This window comes from Lissotriton helveticus, chromosome 6 (genome assembly GCF_964261635.1).
Source record: "Lissotriton helveticus chromosome 6, aLisHel1.1, whole genome shotgun sequence".
Classification (NCBI taxonomy): Eukaryota; Metazoa; Chordata; class Amphibia; order Caudata; family Salamandridae; genus Lissotriton; species Lissotriton helveticus.
Window position 1 is genome coordinate 1,892,371,964 of NC_136067.1, and position 21,041 is coordinate 1,892,393,004.

At 46.1% G+C, this 21,041-nt stretch overlaps 1 protein-coding gene across 1 annotated transcript in view; it reads right to left on the minus strand.

Moving 5' to 3' along the window:
- The window catches only part of CAPN8 (calpain 8), a 197,606-nt gene that overhangs the window by 125,390 nt on the left and 51,175 nt on the right, over nt 1–21,041 (minus strand). Inside the window, exon 3 of the mRNA XM_078649840.1 lies at nt 1,300–1,418. Within this exon, the coding sequence (XP_078505966.1) occupies nt 1,300–1,418 (119 nt within the window). The remainder of the gene's footprint in view (nt 1–1,299; nt 1,419–21,041) is intronic.

Genomic DNA, 21,041 nt, shown 5'->3' on the forward strand with positions numbered 1-21,041 from the left:
CAGGCACCATATGATGCCTTGGACACAGTGCATGGATGCTTTTAGACATGGATTTTACTATTGTGGCTTGTGATAAGGCTGTTTTCCGGACCACAGCACAAGCCGCAATAGTTAACTGCATGAATCCGAATACCTCCACGGCGATCGGATTATAATATGGCGGGTGGAGCCGCCGACTACATGTTGGGCGGTCTTCATCCCGTAGCGATGTTGGTCGGATGCTCATCTGACCGCCATCGTAACTAGGGCCCAAGTGATTGGCCAAGAAGCATTGGATGCTGAGCCGACGCCAAGTCTCTCACATGGTTTCCCAGTTCCAAACCCAGCAGCTCTGTACATAACGTCTCATGAGTCAATTGCCCACAGTGATGAAACAGTCCATTTCTACTTGTACTCACATTTGTTGTGCACAAGTACTATTGTCATGTGTTGACATTATGCACGGTCAAGAGAGGAACACAGACCTTGAAGTGAGAGAGTGCAGTGCTGCTAGCGGATGGGTATTTTTCTTCTTTACATGTGGATACCTTTCTGTTTCATTGCAGGAATTAAGTACTTGCCGGAGCCTGAAAGCTCCACAACTATCCTGATTGTAGTCTGATTAAATAACTATTTTGATACCAACAAGCAGGGCTCATGTTAATCAACAACCGAGACATGTTTACTACTTTCCACAGGAGTTGCATTGCCCACCAGAGATAGAAAAGACTCATAATATCCTGCAAATTAGAAGTGAGTTCACTCATGTTTTACCTATTTTCATTATTCCTCTACTGGTCTTTGCAACCTAAGAAGTTGGTATTACAACAGAAAGATTCTTTTTTTCTCTTTTTTTCTGCACTAAGCAAATTAGGATCTTTTAGAAAGATTCTAGATCATTGGTTTCCAATGTGGTTGCTGGAGAGCTGGATCCATATCAGAGTTTTCGGAGAGACACAAAACAATTTACATACATTGAATCATTTGTAAAGGAAGTGGGTTATCCTGAAAATGTGGAATAGATATGGCCCTGCTGGACCAAAGTTGGACACTAATTCCCAAAATAGAATAAATACTTATCCTCTGTGCTCTAGGTGAACATCTGAAATAAAAGTGTTTCATGACATCAGTAAATTCTTCAATCACATGGCTATCCCATGAAAAGTGTAACCCCCTGTTCAAGAAAAGGTTTGACTTGGATTTCAATGCTGGGCTAAGCCAGGACGTTTTATGTGTTGCGTCTTAAGGACTTTACGTGCAAGGGACTGGTTATGTGCACACGTGGATTCTACAAATTATGCTTGTTGTGCTAATCTTTACCTGGAAGTGGAATATCCCTGCATAATTCTTCTGGAAGCTCTGGTTTTCAGGAACCACGCGTGAGAGTATATCCTGGTCCAAGGTGAGAGATGCAATGGCTGCCATGAACCAACAATCGCCTGCGGAGAACAAACACTAGAGGTGAACAATTGACAGACTTAGAGACAATAATCGTTCCGTTCTTCATCCCTCTAGTACCCAATGGTTAATGCGCATCAAATTAAAATTTACATTGTAGCAGAGGTTCTCCAATATAGGTACAGACCCATGCTCTATTTTCAGGATACCCACGTAAGGCAAATTTACATTCAATGAATCTTAATGAAACTCATTTACATAGTAATTATCCTGGTATAGATTTGGCTCTCTGGGATCTATAATGGACTAAGCTGTTGTAGATAATTATGCCGGAACATCGAAATCGTGCTCATAATGAGGAGGTGACATAGAACCTTCAATTACTGATATGGTCTCCATATTCAGTCTTCGAATGATCATTATATGAATATTAATGTTCCATAATTTTGTTTTGTGTATTTATGCTAGGATATAAAAATATTTCTAAAGAAGGGTTTCATTATAGACCACAAAAATGTAGAGTTGTATTTTAATATTTGAAACAGCGCATTTGATATAGTAAGGATGATTAAAAAAATCAAAAAAGAAAGAATTAAGTTTAAAGATGACAACTGTGGCACTGGGAAGACAATTGTATCTGTCACTGAGGTGTGCAGGGTATTCAATATTGTTTTACCTTAACACAGTAAAGTAAAGCAGAAACTGAATGGAGTTTTATGTTATTGCTTAAGCAAAAATGACCTAACTTGAATGTATTTGTCTAGTCTTTAACTCAAAGCAGGGATAAAAATTCAAATGCACCACAGCACATGGATGTCGATTCACCAAAGTAGCTGATATGACATTGCACATACATTCACCACCAGCAACATCAAAGGTGTCCCTCAATGAGTGGAAAATACAGTAATGCACACAGAGGTTCCTGCTGCTACTATTATACCCCTGAGACCAAGGGTAGGTAGGGAAGGACCATGGATACCAAAGGGTAAGCCGAGCATTGCTGCATTGCAAGATTTTTACACCCTCCTCCTTCCAGTAACTTTGTCAGAATTTGCTTTCTAGCAACAGGATGTCAAAATGAAAAGGAGTGAAATTTAGAAATATTGATTGATGGGGTGAAAAGTGATAGACCAGGTGAAATTTCATTTTCTATTCTGTCTATATTACTTATATCTTTTTAGAATGTTTTTAGGCGAATTGTGATGCAAAATGCACTACGTCACCCATGGTTTGTATGCTTTGCCGCAATGCTAACCAGGAAGGATCATCACGATTGATGTCCTCGTATCAACACACAAGTGTGTTCATTTATAGTGGTGAAATGCTGATCTTACTCATGTTTTTGATAGTCATGCACTATTGAAGATTTAGAAATGAGATACCCAAATGGGCGCCCGATACCCTGGATTCTGGTTGTATCCTGCACCATCATCCATAGATTACAAGTCAGAGTCTCCGGAATGAGAAATAACTATTCAGTCCCGGGGAAAACCAGGTGAAAATGTTAAATGCCTTTCCAAATTCCAGGCACTGTCCTGCTGACATTTACCACCTTCTCTGAGCAGGCGATAATGTCAGACTGGGGCAGTGGTAGTGAGTAGGGAGGGCCATCAGGGGAGCAGGCTGCTGCTCTGCCATGGTGCCGGAAAGGGTGGCCAGGGCCAGGCTAGACAAGCCCTCAGCCCTCGCTCCTCTTCAGCCGAGAGTTTCCAGAGTATTGGATCTGCACCCGATACACTGAGTGTTGGATCCACCCCCGATACACTGAGTGTTGGATCCACCCACGATACACTGAGTGTTGGATCCACACCCGATACTGAGTGTTGGATCCACACCCAATACACCGAGTGTTGGATTTGGATCCACACCCAATATACCGAGTGTTGGATCTACACCCGATACACTGAGTGTTGGGTCCACACCCAATACACTGAGTGTCAGATCCACACCCGAAACACAGAGTGTTGGATCCACACGCGATACACTGAGTGTTGGATCCACAACCGATACACCGAGTGTTGGATCCACACCCGATACACTGACTGTTGGATTAACACCCGATACACCGAGTGTTGGCTCCACACCCGATACACCGAGTGTTGGCTCCACACCCGATACACTGAGTGTTGGATCCACACCCGATACACCGAGTGTTGGATCCTCACCTGATACACCGAGTGTTGGATCCACACCTGATACACTGAGTTGGATCCACACCTGATACACTGAGTGTTGGATCCACATGCGATACACTGAGTGTTGGATCCACCCCGATACACTGAGTGTTGGATCCGCACCCGATACACTGAGTATTGGATCCACACCGAATACACCAAGTGTTGGATTTGGATCCACACCCAATACACCAAGTGTTGGATCCACACCCGATACACTGAGTGTTGGATCCACACCTGATACACTGAGTGTTGGATCCACACCTGAAACACCGAGTGTTGGATCCACACGCGATACACTGAGTGTTGGATCCACACCCGATACACCGAGTGTTGGATCCACACCCGATACACCGAGTGTTAGATCCACAACCGATACACTGAGTGTTGGCTCCACACCCGATACACTGAGTGTTGGATCCACACCCGATACACCGAGTGTTGGATCCACAACTGATACACCGAGTGTTGAATCCACACCCAATACATCGAGTGTTGGATTCACACCATATTCACTGAGTGTTGGATCCACACCGAAACACTGAGTGTTGGATCCACACGCGATACACTGAGTGTTGGATCCACACATGATACACTGAGTGTTGGATCCACACGCGATGCACTGAGTGCTGGATCCACACCCAAAGCACTGAGTGTTGGATCCACATCCAAAGCACTGAGTGTTGGATCCACATCCGAAGCACTGAGTGTTGGATCCACCCCCGATACACTCAGTGTTGGATCCACCCCCGATACACTGAGTGTTGGATCCACACCCGATACTGAGTGTTGGATCCACACCCAATACACCGAGTGTTGGATTTGGATCCACACCCAATACACCGAGTGTTGGATCCACACCCGATACACTGAGTGTTGGGTCCACACCCAATACACTGAGTGTTGGATCCACACCCGAAACACAGAGTGATGGATCCACACCCGATACACTGACTGTTGGATTAACACCCGATACACCAAGTGTTGCTCCACACCCGATACACCGAGTGTTGGCTCCACACCCGATACACTGAGTGTTGGATCCACACCTGATACACCGAGTGTTTGATCCACACCCGATACACTGAGTGTTGGATCCACATGCGATACACTGAGTGTTGGATCCACCCCGATACACTGAGTGTTGGATCCACACCCAATACACTGAGTGTTGGATCCACACCGAATACACCAAGTGTTGGATTTGGATCCACACCCAATACACCAAGTGTTGGATCCACACCCGATACACTGAGTGTTGGATCCACACCCGATACACTGAGTGTTGGATCCACACGCGATACACTGAGTGTTGGATCGACACCCGATACACCGAGTGTTGGATTCACACCCGATACACTGAGTGTTAGATCCACAACCGATACACTGAGTGTTGGCTCCACACCCGATACACTAAGTGTTGGATCAAAACCCGATACACCGAGTGTTGGATCCACACCCGATACACTGAGTGTTGGATCCACACCCGATACACCGAGTGTTGGATTCACACCCGATACACTGAGTGTTAGATCCACAACCGATACACTGAGTGTTGGCTCCACACCCGATACACTGAGTGTTGGATCAAAACCCGATACACCGAGTGTTGGATCCACACCCGATACACTGAGTATTGGATCCACACCTGATACACCAAATGTTGGATCCACACCCAATACATCGAGTGTTGGATTCATACCGTATTCACCGAGTGTTGGATCCACACCGAAACACTGAGTGTTGGATCAACACGCGATACACCGAGTGTTGGATCCACACACGATACACTGAGTGTTGGATCCACACGCGATGCACTGAGTGCTGGATCCACACCCAAAGCACTGAGTGTTGGATCCACATCCAAAGCACTGAGTGTTGGATCCACACCCGAAGCACTGAGTGTTGGATCCACCCCTGATACACTGAGTGTTGGATCAACATCCATTGCACTGAGTGTTGGATTCACACCCGAAACACTGAGTGTTAGATCGACACCCGATACACTGAGTGTTGGATCCACACCTGATACACTGAGTGTTGGATCTACACGCGATACACCGGATCCATTGTTTTTGGCCTCAATAAGTTCAGATTAAGAAACACCAGACTGCTTGTAGTGTGGCAGAGCAGTATTCCACCACACTGACTGCTCCCACCCGTGGATACCACGCCACCACACTCATAATGAGGGCCTCAGGGTTTGAGGTGCAATTGACCAGACCACACAACTTGACCCCACACTGGCAGACAGGTAACTCACTCCCTATGCACAGGGAGGATAAACCCAAATTCTTTATTGGGAACAACAGAGAGAGGAAAGAACCCAATAAACACAGAGAGCGCCTCCAGAGATACCATTAAACCTGCACCCTCTACATGCTGTAAATTAGCATAGGATTGAAGAGAGCAATACCTTCAACTGTGCCAGATCAAAGCGAGACCCCTATAACGACCACCAGCAGAAAACCTATTGAACAGGCATGTACTGTTCATGTGTGACCAAAGGTTAACATTCTATACTTCTACACGATCTGTACTATATATAAATACACAAGCACAATGTCACAAACAGAGCGTACCTGCGACTCATGCGGCTTTGCTGTGGTGTTCTGCTTCTGTGCATGCCATGGTGGTTAGTGTGAACTGGGGTGGCGGAGTGAGCTCTAGAACGGTGATGGATTAAACCCAGATCAGCTGACTGGGGGTGAGTGTTTGTATTGTCAACGCTCCGTCCATCACCACCTTTGGTTTTTCTTTGTTCGCCCTAAGTTGGCGGGGTATGCTCAGACGTGAGTCCCTTGCTCACTTTGCCACTGGAGTCAAGCAAGCCCGGCTGAAGACGGCTGTAATGCCAGAAACCGGTCCTGGGAAGCTTGATTCCGGTCCAGGGAAGACATGGCTTGGCAGTTCGGGCTGGACTGTTCCCATGAGGCACAGGGTCAGACTGATTTGCATATGGCCATGTCTGAACTGGGGTGGCGGAGTGAGCTAAAGAACAGTGATGGATTAAACCCAGATCAGTTGACTGGGGGTGAGTGTTTGTATTGTCAACGCTCCGTCCATCACCACCTTTGTTTTTTCTTTGTTCGCCCTAAGTTGGCGGGGTATGCTCAGACGTGAGTCCCTTGCTCACTTTGCCACTGGAGTCAAGCAAGCCCGGCTGAAGACGGCTGTAATGCCAGAAACCGGTCCTGGGAAGCTTGATTCCGGTCCAGGGAAGACATGGCTTGGCAGTTCGGGCTGGACTGTTCCCATGAGGCACAGGGTCAGACTGATTTGCATATGGCCATGTCTGAACTGGGGTGGCGGAGTGAGCTAAAGAACGGTGATGGATTAAACCCAGATCAGTTGACTGGGGGTGAGTGTTTGTATTGTCAACACTCCGTCCATCACCACCTTTGGTTTTTCTTTGTTCGCCCTAAGTTGGCGGGGTATGCTCAGGCGTGAGTCCCTTGCTCACTTTGCCACTGGAGTCAAGCAAGCCCGGCTGAAGACGGCTGTAATGCCAGAAACCGGTCCTGGGAAGCTTGATTCCGGTCCATGGTAGACATGGCTTGGCAGTTCGGGCTGGACTGTTCCCATGAGGCACAGGGTCAGACTGATTTGCATATGGCCATGTCAGAACTGGGATGGCGGAGTGAGCTAAAGAACGGTGATGGATTAAACCCAGATCAGTTGACTGGGGGTGAGTGTTTGTATTGTCAACGCTCCGTCCATCACCACCTTTGGTTTTTCTTTGTTCGCCCTAAGTTGGCAGGGTATGCTCAGACGTGAGTCCCTTGCTCACTTTGCCACTGGAGTCAAGCAAGCCCGGCTGAAGACGGCTGTAATGCCAGAAACCGGTCCTGGGAAGCTTGATTCCGGTCCAGGGAAGACATGGCTTGGCAGTTCGGGCTGGACTGTTCCCATGAGGCACAGGGTCAGACTGATTTGCATATGGCCATGTCTGAACTGAGGTGGCGGAGTGAGCTAAAGAACGGTGATGGATTAAACCCAGATCAGTTGACTGGGGGTGAGTGTTTATATTGTCAACGCTTCGTCCATCACCACCTTTGATTTTTCTTTGTTCGCCCTAAGTTGGCGGGCTATGCTCAGACGTGAGTCCCTTGCTCACTTTGCCACTGGAGTCAGGCAAGCCCGGCTGAAGACGGCTGTAATGCCAGAAACCGGTCCTGGGAAGCTTCATTCCGGTCCAGGGAAGACATGGCTTGGCCGTTCGGGCTGGACTGTTCCCATGAGGCACAGGGTCAGACTGATTTGCATATGGCCATGTCTGAACTGGGGTGGCGGAGTGAGCTAAAGAACGGTGATGGATTAAACCCAGATCAGTTGACTGGGGGTGAGTGTTTGTATTGTCAACGCTCCGTCCATCACCACCTTTGGTTTTTCTTTGTTCGCCCTAAGTTGGCGGGGTATGCTCAGACGTGAGTCCCTTGCTCACTTTGCCACTGGAGTCAAGCAAGCCCGGCTGAAGACGGCTGTAATGCCAGAAACCGGTCCTGGGAAGCTTGATTCCGGTCCAGGGAAGACATGGCTTGGCAGTTCGGGCTGGACTGTTCCCATGAGGCACAGGGTCAGACTGATTTGCATATGGCCATGTCTAAACTGGGGTGGCGGAGTGAGCTACAGAACGGTGATGGATTAAACCCAGATCAGTTGACTGGGGGTGAGTGTTTGTATTGTCAACGCTCCGTCCATCACCACCTTTGATTTTTCTTTGTTCGCCCTAAGTTGGCGGGGTATGCTCAGACGTGAGTCCCTTGCTCACTTTGCCACTGGAGTCAAGCAAGCCCGGCTGAAGACGGCTGTAATGCCAGAAACCGGTCCTGGGAAGCTTGATTCCGGTACAGGGAAGACATGGCTTGGCAGTTCGGGCTGGACTGTTCCCATGAGGCACAGGGTCAGACTGATTTGCATATGGCCATGTCTGAACTGGGGTGGCGGAGTGAGCTAAAGAACGGTGATGGATTAAACCCAGATCAGTTGACTGGGGGTGAGTGTTTGTATTGTCAACGCTCCGTCCATCACCACCTTTGGTTTTTCTTTGTTCACCCTAAGTTGGCGGGGTATGCTCAGACGTGAGTCCCTTGCTCACTTTGCCACTGGAGTCAAGCAAGCCCGACTGAAGACGGCTGTAATGCCAGAAACTGGTCCTGGGAAGCTTGATTCCGGTCCAGGGAAGACATGGCTTGGCAGTTCGGGCTGGACTGTTCCCATGAGGCACAGGGTCAGACTGATTTGCATATGGCCATGTCTGAACTGGGGTGGCAGAGTGAGCTAAAGAACGGTGATGGATTAAACCCAGATCGGTTGACTGGGGGTTAGTGTTTGTATTGTCAACGCTCCGTCCATCACCACCTTTGGTTTTTCTTTGTTCGCCCTAAGTTGGCGGGGTATGCCCAGACGTGAGTCCCTTGCTCACTTTGCCACTGGAGTCAAGCAAGCCCGGCTGAAGACGGCTGTAATGCCAGAAACCGGTCCTGGGAAGCTTGATTCCGGTCCAGGTAAGACATGGCTTGGCAGTTCGGGCTGGACTGTTCCCATGAGGCACAGGGTCAGACTGATTTGCATATGGCCATGTCTGAACTGGCGTGGCGGAGTGAGCTAAAGAACGGTGGTGGATTAAACCCAGATCAGTTGACTGGCGGTGAGTGTTTGTATTGTCAACGCTCCGACCATCACCACCTTTGGTTTTTCTTTGTTCGCCTTAAGTTGGCGAGGTATGCTCAGACGTGAGTCCCTTGCTCACTTTGCCACTGGAGTCAAGCAAGCCCGGCTGAAGACGGCTGTAATGTCAGAAACCGGTCCTGGGAAGCTTGATTCCGGTCCAGGGAAGACATGGCTTGGCAGTTCGGGCTGGACTGTTCCCATGAGGCACAGGGTCAGACTGATTTGCATATGGCCATGTCTGAACTGGGGTGGCGGAGTGAGCTAAAGAACGGTAATGGATTAAACCCAGATCAGTTGACTGGGGGTGAGTGTTTGTATTGTCAACGCTCCGTCCATCACCACCTTTGGTTTTTCTTTATTCGCCCTAAGTTGGCGGGGTATGCTCAGACGTGAGTCCCCTGCTCACTTTGCCACTGGAGTCAAGCAAGCCCGGCTGAAGACAGCTGTAATGCCAGAAACCGGTCCTGGGAAGCTTGATTCCGGTCCAGGGAAGACATGGCTTGGCAGTTCGGGCTGGACTGTTCCCATGAGGCACAGGGTCAGACTGATTTGCATATGGCCATGTCTGAACTGGGGTGGCGGAGTGAGCTAAAGAACGGTGATGGATTAAACCCAGATCAGTTAACTGGGGGTGAGTGTTTGTATTGTCAACGCTCCGTCCATCACCACCTTTGGTTTTTCTTTGTTCGCCCTAAGTTGTCGGGGTATGCTCAGACGTGAGTCCCTTGCTCACTTTGCCACTGGAGTCAAGCAAGCCCGGCTGAAGACGGCTATAATGCCAGAAACCGGTCCTGGGAAGCTTGATTCCGGCCCAGGGAAGACATGGCTTGGCAGTTCGGGCTGGACTGCTCCCATGAGGCACAGGGTCAGACTGATTTGCATATGGCCATGTCTGAACTGGGGTGGCGGAGTGAGCTAAAGAACGGTGATGGATTAAACCCAGATCAGTTGACTGGGGGTGAGTGTTTGTATTGTCAACGCTCCGTCCATCACCACCTTTGGTTTTTCTTTGTTCGCCCTAAGTTGGCGGGGTATGCTCAGACGTGAGTCCCTTGCTCACTTTGCCACTGGAGTCAAGCAAGCCTGGCGGAAGACGGCTGCAATGCCAGAAACCGGTCCTGGGAAGCTTGATTCCGGTCCAGGGAAGACATGGCTTGGCAGTTCGGGCTGGACTGTTCCCATGAGGCACAGGGTCAGACTGATTTGCATATGGCCATGTCTGAACTGGGGTGGCGGAGTGAGCTAAAGAACGGTGATGGATTAAACCCAGATCAGTTGACTGGGGGTGAGTGTTTGTATTGTCAACGCTCCGTCCATCACCACCTTTGGTTTTTCTTTGTTCGCCCTAAGTTGGCGGGGTATGCTCAGACGTGAGTCCCTTGCTCACTTTACCACTGGAATCAAGCAAGCCCGGCTGAAGACGGCTGCAATGCCAGAAACCGGTCCTGGGAAGCTTGATTCCGGTCCAGGGAAGACATGGCTTGGCAGTTCGGGCTGGACTGTTCCCATGAGTCACAGGGTCAGACTGATTTGCATATGGCCATGTCTGAACTGGCGTGGCGGAGTGAGCTAAAGAACGGTGATGGATTAAACCCAGATCAGTGGACTGGGGGTGAGTGTTCGTATTGTCAACGCTCCGTCCATCACCACCTTTGGTTTTTCTTTGTTCGCCCTAAGTTAGCGGGGTATGCCCAGACGTGAGTCCCTTGCTCACTTTGCCACTGGAGTCAAGCAAGCCCGGCTGAAGACGGCTGTAATGTCAGAAACCGGTCCTGGAAAGCTTGATTCCGGTCCAGGGATGACATGGCTTGGCAGTTTGGGCTGGACTGTTCCCATGAGGCACAGGGTCAGACTGATTTGCATATGGCCATGTCTGAACTGGGGTGGCGGAGTGAGCTAAAGAATGGTGATGGATTAAACCCAGATCAGTTGACTGGGGGTGAGTGTTTGTATTGTCAACGCTCCGTCCATCACCACCTTTGGTTTTTCCCTGGTGATTAGTGTCTCATCCAAGTGTAGTGCTGTTGCCACCAGTGGCGGCTCCTCCACAATGGCGGAGGATTGTCGCCCCACTGCCTGGCTCAGAGCCAGCAAATGTAAAATAAAACATTGTTTTTGCAAACTGGAAGGGGTCCGCTGAGGATCACTCCCTCTTTGTGTATGTTGAAAATTGTTTTTCTTCAGAGAAGGCAATGGTCCAATGGACCACCGTCTACTCCTCAAAAATGAAACTTACATGGTTCATTTCTTTTAAACGCATCCCGTTTTCATTTAAGGAAAACAGGTTGCATTTTTAAAACATTGTTTTATTTAAAAACAATCACAGACATGGTGTTTTGCTGGCCGAAGCAGGCTACCATGCTGGTGATGGCTACCATTCCAAGTTAGTCGCATTTTACAACCTACCTCATTAATATTCATGAGGTAGGTCGAACTGAGACCCACTCGGAATCAGTAATTTCCGAACTGACTTATTAGTACATGGGTCAGATTGGAAAATTCCACACTGGTCACATAAATACTGGTCGCAAATTGTGACCAGTGCTTAGTACATCTGGCTCCTTATTCTCTAACTTTGTAGGTATCGTAATCGCCATCAAAAAGAAAGCATTTAAGCCTATGCACATTTATGAAACCGCCCCAGTTCAAAGCTAGGTTCTGTAAACTAGATAAAACCGACAGAAGATCCCAAGTAGAAAAAACATTCTTGGCTTTGGTCTTAATACATTTAAAATGCCTGATTTAGAGTGTGGGGGATGGGTTACTCCATCACAAATTTGATGTCTTCAGTCCTCCAACTGGAAAGAACTAATGGATGCATGGAAAGTTGCTCAACCCATACTGCTGGTAATCCTTATCAGGATTATCAGATATGGGAGAGAGAGTAAACCAAGCCCGCTGTTCAGAATAGAGGGAATTAGCTATCAGGTCAATTAATCTTCAAGGTTCCAAGTCATTGGTTTGAGAGTCTCCAAATCGAAATCCAATTTTGTAGAATATAAGAGACCTCTTTGCCCAAATAAATCCTTGCCCAAGATATGATGAACACCTTGACTGCTTACAAGAAATCACAAAAAGAAAAGAAGAAGTGAGAATCACCAATTAGCCCAGAGGAAAATGAGAACATGTTATGTTTGTTTAATTACCATATCTCCTTGGGCCAGAAGCCATTCTCTCACTGGTACCTTAACACAATTCTTTTAAATCAACACGGGCAGGGTTTTCTTCCATTACCCTCTTTAGGGTATTGGAAGAAATACCTTTCCCAGATTAGTATTGAACCAAGCCCCAAAGTACTTCATTCTCTGATTGGGAGGCCTATGAGACTTCTCTGAAATCACTTAGCGAATGCTTTCCGATAACAAGTGGAGTGAACATGTTTTAATAACGTTTTTGGGAAAAAAGTGCAGTCTGACTAATAATAGATATATGTGTTTCGAATTCACCCGCGTGCACAAGTTCTATAGAGCCAACACTTTTTGCTTGTTCGTTTTGATTCTTGGGATCTTCTTTTGTTCACTTCACTTTTCCTATACTTGATCTTTTTAAATTTCTTCTCAATTATTAGTTCGACTGCATTTTTAAAAAAAAAACTTTATTAAAACATGTTCACTCCACTTGTTATCGGAAAGCATTCGCTAAGTGATCACAATTCGCATGAAGGGTTTTTCATTTATTATCACCAGCGCCAATCGGATGTTAAGATGTTCAATTTTTTCTCAAGCATGGCACCATCTATAATTTTGACGAATTTTATGTGTAACTTTTTTTAGTACTGCACTTAAGTTTCTTTTATGTTGCAGAAATAAGGCCCTGATGAAGGGCCACAGCCCGAAATGCATTGGGCATATGAAGGTATGTAATACAAATATTATGGCATCAAGTGAGAATAACTGAGATGTGTACATCAAGACTGAGTTAATCAAAGGAAAATTACTAACACATTATTGAGAAGCTGATTATTCATTTACTTTTCTTCCTTGAGTGCAAGTTGGAGACACCACTCAGCATGTGAGGACAGCGCTTTCAGATAGTAAATTAGCATGTCAAGGCAGGGAGCTTCAAAGAGATCACGGCCTATGATATGTAAGCCTGGCTTACCCCAGACCTGGAGGATGCCACACCCTGCCCTGAGAGCCATTTGGCATCAGGCCAGGTGGGAAATTAGGTATGCAAGGAGGTGTATAGCACCTCCAGGCTAGTTACACCCCTAAGGTTGGGCTACCTGAGGTGAACACTAACATTAGGATTCCATCATTTTGGTTGTGGGAAAATTAGGAACTCTAGAACAGAGTGATACCCATTTCCCACAGGAAGTGGTAACCTAGGAGGTGTAGTGACCCCAGGGGTAAGTAGCCCATTGACTACTATCCTTCACTCCCATGAATGCCCCTAAGGCAGCCCCCTGACACCAGGAAATCAGATTTGTCTGCCTGAAGAAGAATAAAGAACAAAGAAGGACCCACGACGAGAGAACTGAGGAGCAGCGACTAACATGGCGCCAACCCTGCCAGCCTGCCAGAAGCTGTGTCATCTCCAAAATCTGTGGAAGAGTGACCCACAACTTAACTTGGCTAGCAACATCTCCCTGGGAGCAGAGGAGCTACTTCCCTGCTCGTTTTCAGGCACCAAAGGATGACATGAGAGCCTCTGCCAGCTCGACAGTACTGCACAGGATCCCCTCGGCCCTAGTTGCTGTGAACCAACGGTGCCCCTGAAACACAGAGACCCTCAACAGCTGAGCCTCCCCGTGTGTTTAGCTGGACTGGACCCCCCGTCCATGCCGGCAGCCTCTGTCTGCAAAAAAGTAGGAAACTCGAGAGCCTCCTGATCACTGTGACTTGACGCCTGGAATCACCGCTGCACCCGAGCCCCACAGCCTGAGGAGAAGTGGATCAACGGTGCCCACAGGGTCCTGGGACCCTCCAGAGCAGATCCCCCTTTTGGGTTTGGCCAGACTGGTCCCCCATTGATTTTAACGGGCACCTGGCGCTGTATTGCATCTCAACACCTGGACCCCCAGATCTCACCAAGGTGACCTTTTGGTGCTGACTTGGATCCTGCCTCATACTTATTTTAAATCCAGAAGGACGGTCCTGTAAGTCGAAGCTAAGTGCCCGTATGCATTAAAAAGATACAAGTGCCAGTGTACTTCTGTATACTGAAAAAATGTAATATCTCGCCCAATGCAAGATAATTTCTGTATATTTCCAAAACTGTGATATATCAAAACAAAGTACTTACCCATTTACACAGTTCTTGGTGTTATAAATATAGAGAAAATAAGTGTTCTTTTTCTAAATTTGTGTGGATCTCCTTTTCGAGTGTGTGCATCATTTATTGACTCTATGTGTGTAACAAATGCGTAACACTCCTCCTTGATAAGCCCAAGGATGCTTGACCACCTTGGGATTATTAAAGCAAGCCATGTCCACTCATAAGTGATTCCTGGACTCTCTACACAGTATAGCTCTTTTTGGTGTATTATATATATAAAGAGTCACCTCCCTGCATTGGTGGTGCAGTGATGGGGTACAGGACTTGAAATTTGCTGTACCACTTTGTTAATAAGTGATTCCACTGAGAAATTCAACATTGTCTTTAGCTCAGAAAAATATCTTTCATCGAATTTGAATGTTTTTCTAAATTAATAAAAGTAACTGTTAGGGTCTTGTGTTAAGTCCCCGCGTCCAAACTATGTAGAATTTAAAAAGCATACTGATAGTTAGGCCTAAAAGTCTTTTAGAATTTTGGGGACATTTTTAAAAAGATCCCAATTGATTTAATAACATGTCTGAGACAGAGGGTACTAATCAGGCGCTTAATTTGGGTCCCAACAAGAAACTTAAGTCTGCCCGACATAAGACCTCTGTAAAAGCATGGACCCTTGCCATGAGGTCTAAATCCACTAGGGCACATTTCAAAAGTTGCTTGCCGAACATGATAGAGCCAAGGAAGAAAGCCCTAATTGGACAGGGATGGAGATGTGTGCGTAATACATGTCTAACACTCCTCCTTGATAAGCCTAAGGCTTCTTGAACAAACTACCACAAAAAGAGCACCTTGTGATTGTTAAAGCAAGCCCTGTCCACTCATAAGAGATACCTGCCCTCTCTACACAATATACCTCTTTTTGGTATGTTATATAAAGAGCCAGCTTCCTACAATCGTTTAATGAATTGGGGCTATTAGGTTTATTTTCTGATCCCTGGGGCATTACGAAAAATGAGCCTGGATTAAGCGGGCTTTCTCCCAGAGGGTGGCAGCAGAACAGGAGAGCTCTGCTTTACTCAAGCAGTCAATACGCAAGTATGTATTGGTTAAATCTGTCAATGGGCTCAAGCCTTAACTCCTTTTTGACATGCCCAGTTATCATCGTCGCCTTTTGACATATTTTTGGCATGGAAAATTCCATCATCTAATGTTTCCGAAGGGGTTTGGTTTAAATCATCTAAGCTGCCTTCTTGCAGCTGTGATAGTACTTTAGTCTGTGATACAATGAAATATGGTACTTATTTTCCCAAAATCATTTACTCTTCATCGCAAATATCTACGGCCCCTCTTGATACTTATGGATTTTAGACAGATTAGACCTGCATATCTTTATTCACAGCTGTTAGCTATTCCTAAATTGCGTTTTTTTGTTTCTTGCTTCTCGACTGGTGTTCTCAATGTGCACTAGCACTGTGACCCCAGGATTTAGTTTTATTTACTGTTTTGCTTTACAATCAGCTGTCCCAGTGTTTTGTTTGTTTCTCATTTTAAGTTAGCTGCTGATGTATCTTTAATTCAAGCATGTGTTATCAATTTCTTTTTGTGTTGCTAAGGATGGCATGCTGTTGTTATGTCTTTGCCAGGTAAACTTGTATGTTTTTTATCAAAAATCGAATAAAGTTTTTATTGATTGATTGACTGTGAAATATAAACTGCATATATTGCTGACCTCTTCACCAAACTCAAACCAGCCTAGGTCCTTTTCAAAGCTCCCCACACCTTCGTATCCTTTCGGTCAGAGTGAGATGACAATGCCCTCTGTTAAAAGGTAAGACTGGCCTACCGGGTAGGATAGGCGAGGATTTATCTCTAGGGATTGGCTATTCCCTAGTTTGCCTTTTGTTAGAGTGTACATCTTACCCATGAATCATCATGGGACTGAAACCTTGATTGGGTCCCTTCACTCCCCTTTCAAATGTTTTGAATAGCTACTACGACAGGAACTTTGGAACTAATAGGTCTCTGGAGCTAGCAAAACTATTCTCTGCTAGTTCAGGGCTGTTCCTCCTCCGGTGGGAGGAGAGGTAGGAAACCACAGACCATAAGTTTTCTTTTTGTGCATTTTTCCCTATTAGAACATTGCAATGTTGGGCGAACAATTGAAACAAATGGAGTGCTCCGGGCTTCTAATGGCCGGTAGAAGCCCGGAGCTCCAACATTCCAGTGTTGTCCTTCACATCTGTTGCAGTGAACAAAGGCCTCATGGAGTCTGAGAGGGCTTTATTTGTTAGAACATTGTGTCCTGTAGTGGTGGAATGTTCTAATAGCCTTATAGCCCTCTGCAGCTAGGCTATAACGGCATTAATGTCCAGCTCCCTTGTTAAAGGCCCTCACTTTTGGCTCGGGCCTTTAATGCTGGAGCGGGCTTTTAATGGCTGGCATAGCCCCCTACAGCAAGCTATTAGGCTATAGTACAAAAGAGTTGCCCCCATGAGAATCCATTTTCTCCTCATCATAATCAGGAAAGGCCCAGGAGGAAACAGGAGAGGGAAAGGAGATTAAAATCCTCCATCTCATGGGTGTTCCGGGGACTGGGGAACATCCCTCTATGCTTCTCAAAGGCTTTAACATTGATCTCACCATCTCCTGGAGCTTCTTTTCATTCGTAAGAGATGTCTGTAGTCTCTCCTTGGATCTTCCCCCTTCACCAGGAAGGGAATACTTCCTGGAAGAAGAAGGAGAGCAATGGTTCTTTTTCTAAGAATGTTTGCCCATCTTGAGTTAAGTCAGGTGCTCTTTAAAGCAATGAGGGGAAAGATTTACATAGCCTTATAGCCCGCTGCCAAGGGCTATACCAGTTGTTAAAGGCCCTGAACCCAAATTATGGGCCTGAGCCGCAGGTGAGGGACTATATAACGAGGGAGAGGGCCTTTAACAACCGGTATAGCCCGAGGCAGAAGGGCTCTAAGGGTATTAGAGCATTCCACCTACTGAGGGTAGAATGTTCTAAATTGAAAAGAGAGAAGCATGAAGACAAACATCGGAATGTTGGAGTGGATTGCTTATACCAACCATTATGTTATGTTATGTTATGTTATGTTAGGCTAATTTGTAAAGCGCACAGCTGCCCCAGCAAAGGGGCTCGGAGCTATCCATTGTCTTTGATTGAGTGCTCAGCATTCTGGTATTCTAGTATAGCCTTAGGGCCCAACGTAGCGGGCTCTACCGGCCATTAAAGGCCTGTTTCAGGGCGAGGGCGCCTTTAATGGCCAGTATAGGTCGCTAAGGAGGGCTCTAAGTCTATTAAAACATTCCGGCCCTAGAGAGCAGAATGTTCTAATTTGTAAAACAAAGGCCTCACGGAGCCCTAGGGGATTGAAATCCCTTGGGCTCAGTGAGGCCTTTGTTCAGAGTAACAGCTGTGAACAAACATTGGAATGTTGATGCTTCATGCTTCGATCAGCCATTAAAAGCCATTAGAAGCTCGGAGCACTCCATAGAAATGTGTGCATCAGCACATTTGATTCAGAATGTCTCCCATGGTACATTCTGAAGCTTAAAAAGTGGAGATTTGTTCTTTGCATCCAGGTACATGCAGTCCTGAAATACTGACCAAAGCAGTGACTACAAGAACTAGGAGGTAAAGAAAAGGCCTATGCTACTTACGATTGCAACCAGCACCGTCAACCCTAAAAATAGTTGGTCCTAACCGCAGAAATAGGTCAATGAAAAAAAAAATCTGAAATCAGAACTCCAAGAAAAAATGCCTGGTTCCTTGTATGTCCTTACAAATCGAAGCTTGTTTAATCTTGATATTACCTCGTAAATCCAATGACGTTCACTGTGCACCGTCTAGCAGGATTTTACACATGTGTTAGAGACACTATCATTCCTGTATGCGTAATGTGTAGGATGACATTATATTCATATAAATGTAATTGTGTGTCGTTTAAGTTGCCTGCACTTTAGGCCCAACATTGTAGGTTGTTGTTGAATCCATTCTCCTTGGTTGCTCAAGAATTAATTAAATGAATCCTTTTTGTAGGCGAAAACAGTATGTTCTCATTGTACTTCTGGTGCAGGAATTCGACCTTGTTATTCTTAGGTTTAAGGAGATACCCCGAATGTCTTTGAAGACGACTGGAAGGCGAAAAGCCTCTGGTGTCTGGCTGATCTGAGAACCAAGGCCCCAGAACAGGAGCTGAACAACACGGCTCCCGTGGAAAAGTACAAACAGATGCAAAATGGAAAGTTTTATGTGACGTATTGTAGGCGGAAGATTGTCTTTTTGTATGATGCGCAGGGACAAAAAATCAGACTTCTACATTTTTCGGAGGAGAAGGAGCATCTTAGAGCGAGTGCCATAGCCTTAAGCTATCTGACCCATTTGACGTGAGTACTTCTTAGGAAGTCAACACGTGCTGGCACCTTTGGGAGATGATATATGGGAAATAGGCAGGACCCTCAGTGAGAGCAGTGTAGGGAAAGATAACTTATGTTTTCCTTCCTCATGAAAAGGATTTGGACTCAGCTACAATTCTGTGTTGTATTTTGATTTTAGAGTTCATCACATTATGGGGCGTGGCTTGCGCGCCGCTGCAGTATGGCGTGTTGCGCTTGAGCTCCGGGGTGAGTTGGTCCCGTCGAGCATTTCTCTCCGTCTCTTCTTGCCCTCCTGACCGGGAAAATCATTCACCAGCAGCGGAACATGTGGTGAACTCGGCGGCGCTGTTTTTCCCGCTGTTCTAGCCACCGGAGACATGCTTTCAGCTTCCAGCTTCACAGGCGCTCGCATTCCTGAAGCGCGGCCGCCATTTTCCCGCGCATGACGTTCCTGTCATCTGTATTCTGAGGAGCCGCCTGCGGATACAATTTTGCAGTGTCGAGTGTCTGCCTAAGGGTTTCTACACACGTCGTTCCAACTGGTAACATTTCTGCTTTTTTTTTTTCTAATGTTACTCTTTTGCTTCTTGGCTGGGTTTTAAGCTGCTCACAGTTTTTTTTCTTCTCAAACTGTTCATGGAGGTGTTCATATCGCTTCATTGAGGTGATTTCCGGCTCAAATATGCTCATACTTGAACCGCTAGATTAGCATAGCGTGATTTTGACCGTGAATTGCCATTTTTTTCACTATATTTGTTTATTTGGCGCAATTTGGGGGTTATTCCCTATTCCAGTGGGATTCTGTGAGTCTCCTAATATAATACTGTCAATATGAATCGGTCCTTGAACGGCAAAGACTCTAAGGACCTGGGTACATCTCTGAAGAGACTTAAGGCAGTTTCTCCGACTCCTGAATCTCCTCAGGCAGACAATACCTCCACGTTGAACACCATATTGGAGCGCCTTAATGAGGTTCATGATATTGCGCAGTCCACAAAAACTAATACTGACTTACTCCAAGTGGAAGTGTCTGCTATAAGGAATGACTTCAAAGCCCTTTCCCTACGGGTATCAGCGACAGAAACACGGATAAGTTCTGCAGAGGATGGCATGCAAAAGCAATCCAGGTCCCTGTCTCAAATGGAGCGCTCTATGGCAGCGATGCGCAGAGACCTCACGGCGCAGGAGGACCGTAATAGGAGATCTAATCTGCGTATTTTTGGCCTACCGGAGGACTCGGAGAAATCATCCTCCTCCATGATTGAGTTCTTATCTCATTGGATTCCGGATACACTTCAATTATCTTTTCACAGGGATTTTGAGATTGAAAGAGCACACCGTGTTCCACCGTTCCGTTCTAAGGCAGCCACCCAGCCAAGAGCAATCATTTTTAAGCCCTTACGACATCAGCACACTGAGCTCATTTTGTCTCATATGCGCAAGATTAAACAACTCAACTGGGAGGGTCACCGAATATCCATTTCCCAAGACTTTGCTAGAGACACGGTCATACGACGGAAAGGCTTCTTGAATCTTCGAAAACGTCTCACTGACTTGGGAATCCCTTTTTCCTTTTCTGGTCCATCCAAGTTTCGCATTACATATAAAGGGCGTTCCAGAATCTTCGATGAACCGGCGGACTTGGCAATGTTCTTAGATAACCAGGAGGAAATAGAAATGGAAATTCAAAGAGCAACTTCACAAGCTCATGGTGCCTCAGGAACCTGATTTGTTTTTCTCTCTATTTTTGGCTGTGTCCTTTTCTGGATAGATACCTCCTTTTGTTTTTCCAGTTATGTTTACTTGTTGATCTAATCCTCTGCTACTGTACGTCCTATCTCCATACTACTCTTTAAGCTCTCCTTTTTTTTTTTTTTTCTCGTATCCGACCTCCCCATCTTTTTCTCGTGTTTATTCTTTGAGAAGACTTTTATCAGTTTCTTTCAATTTTTTCTTCTTTTTCTTTTACCCGATGTATCTGGCCTCTTTCGTTTTTATACCTCTTTATCCTTTCCTTTCCTTTTCTCTTTCTCTTACCTATTTTTGTTACGGTGTGTTTCATTTATATTGTTGCTGTTTAAACTTACATGCTACCTGCCTTTTTATAGCTATTGTATGCAGACTTATTGCCTGTATTTAAAGTATTATTACTTCTTTCACTACCGTTTTGTATTACATTCGCATTATACTTGGTTTCGTCTACTATGGTTGTGTAGAATT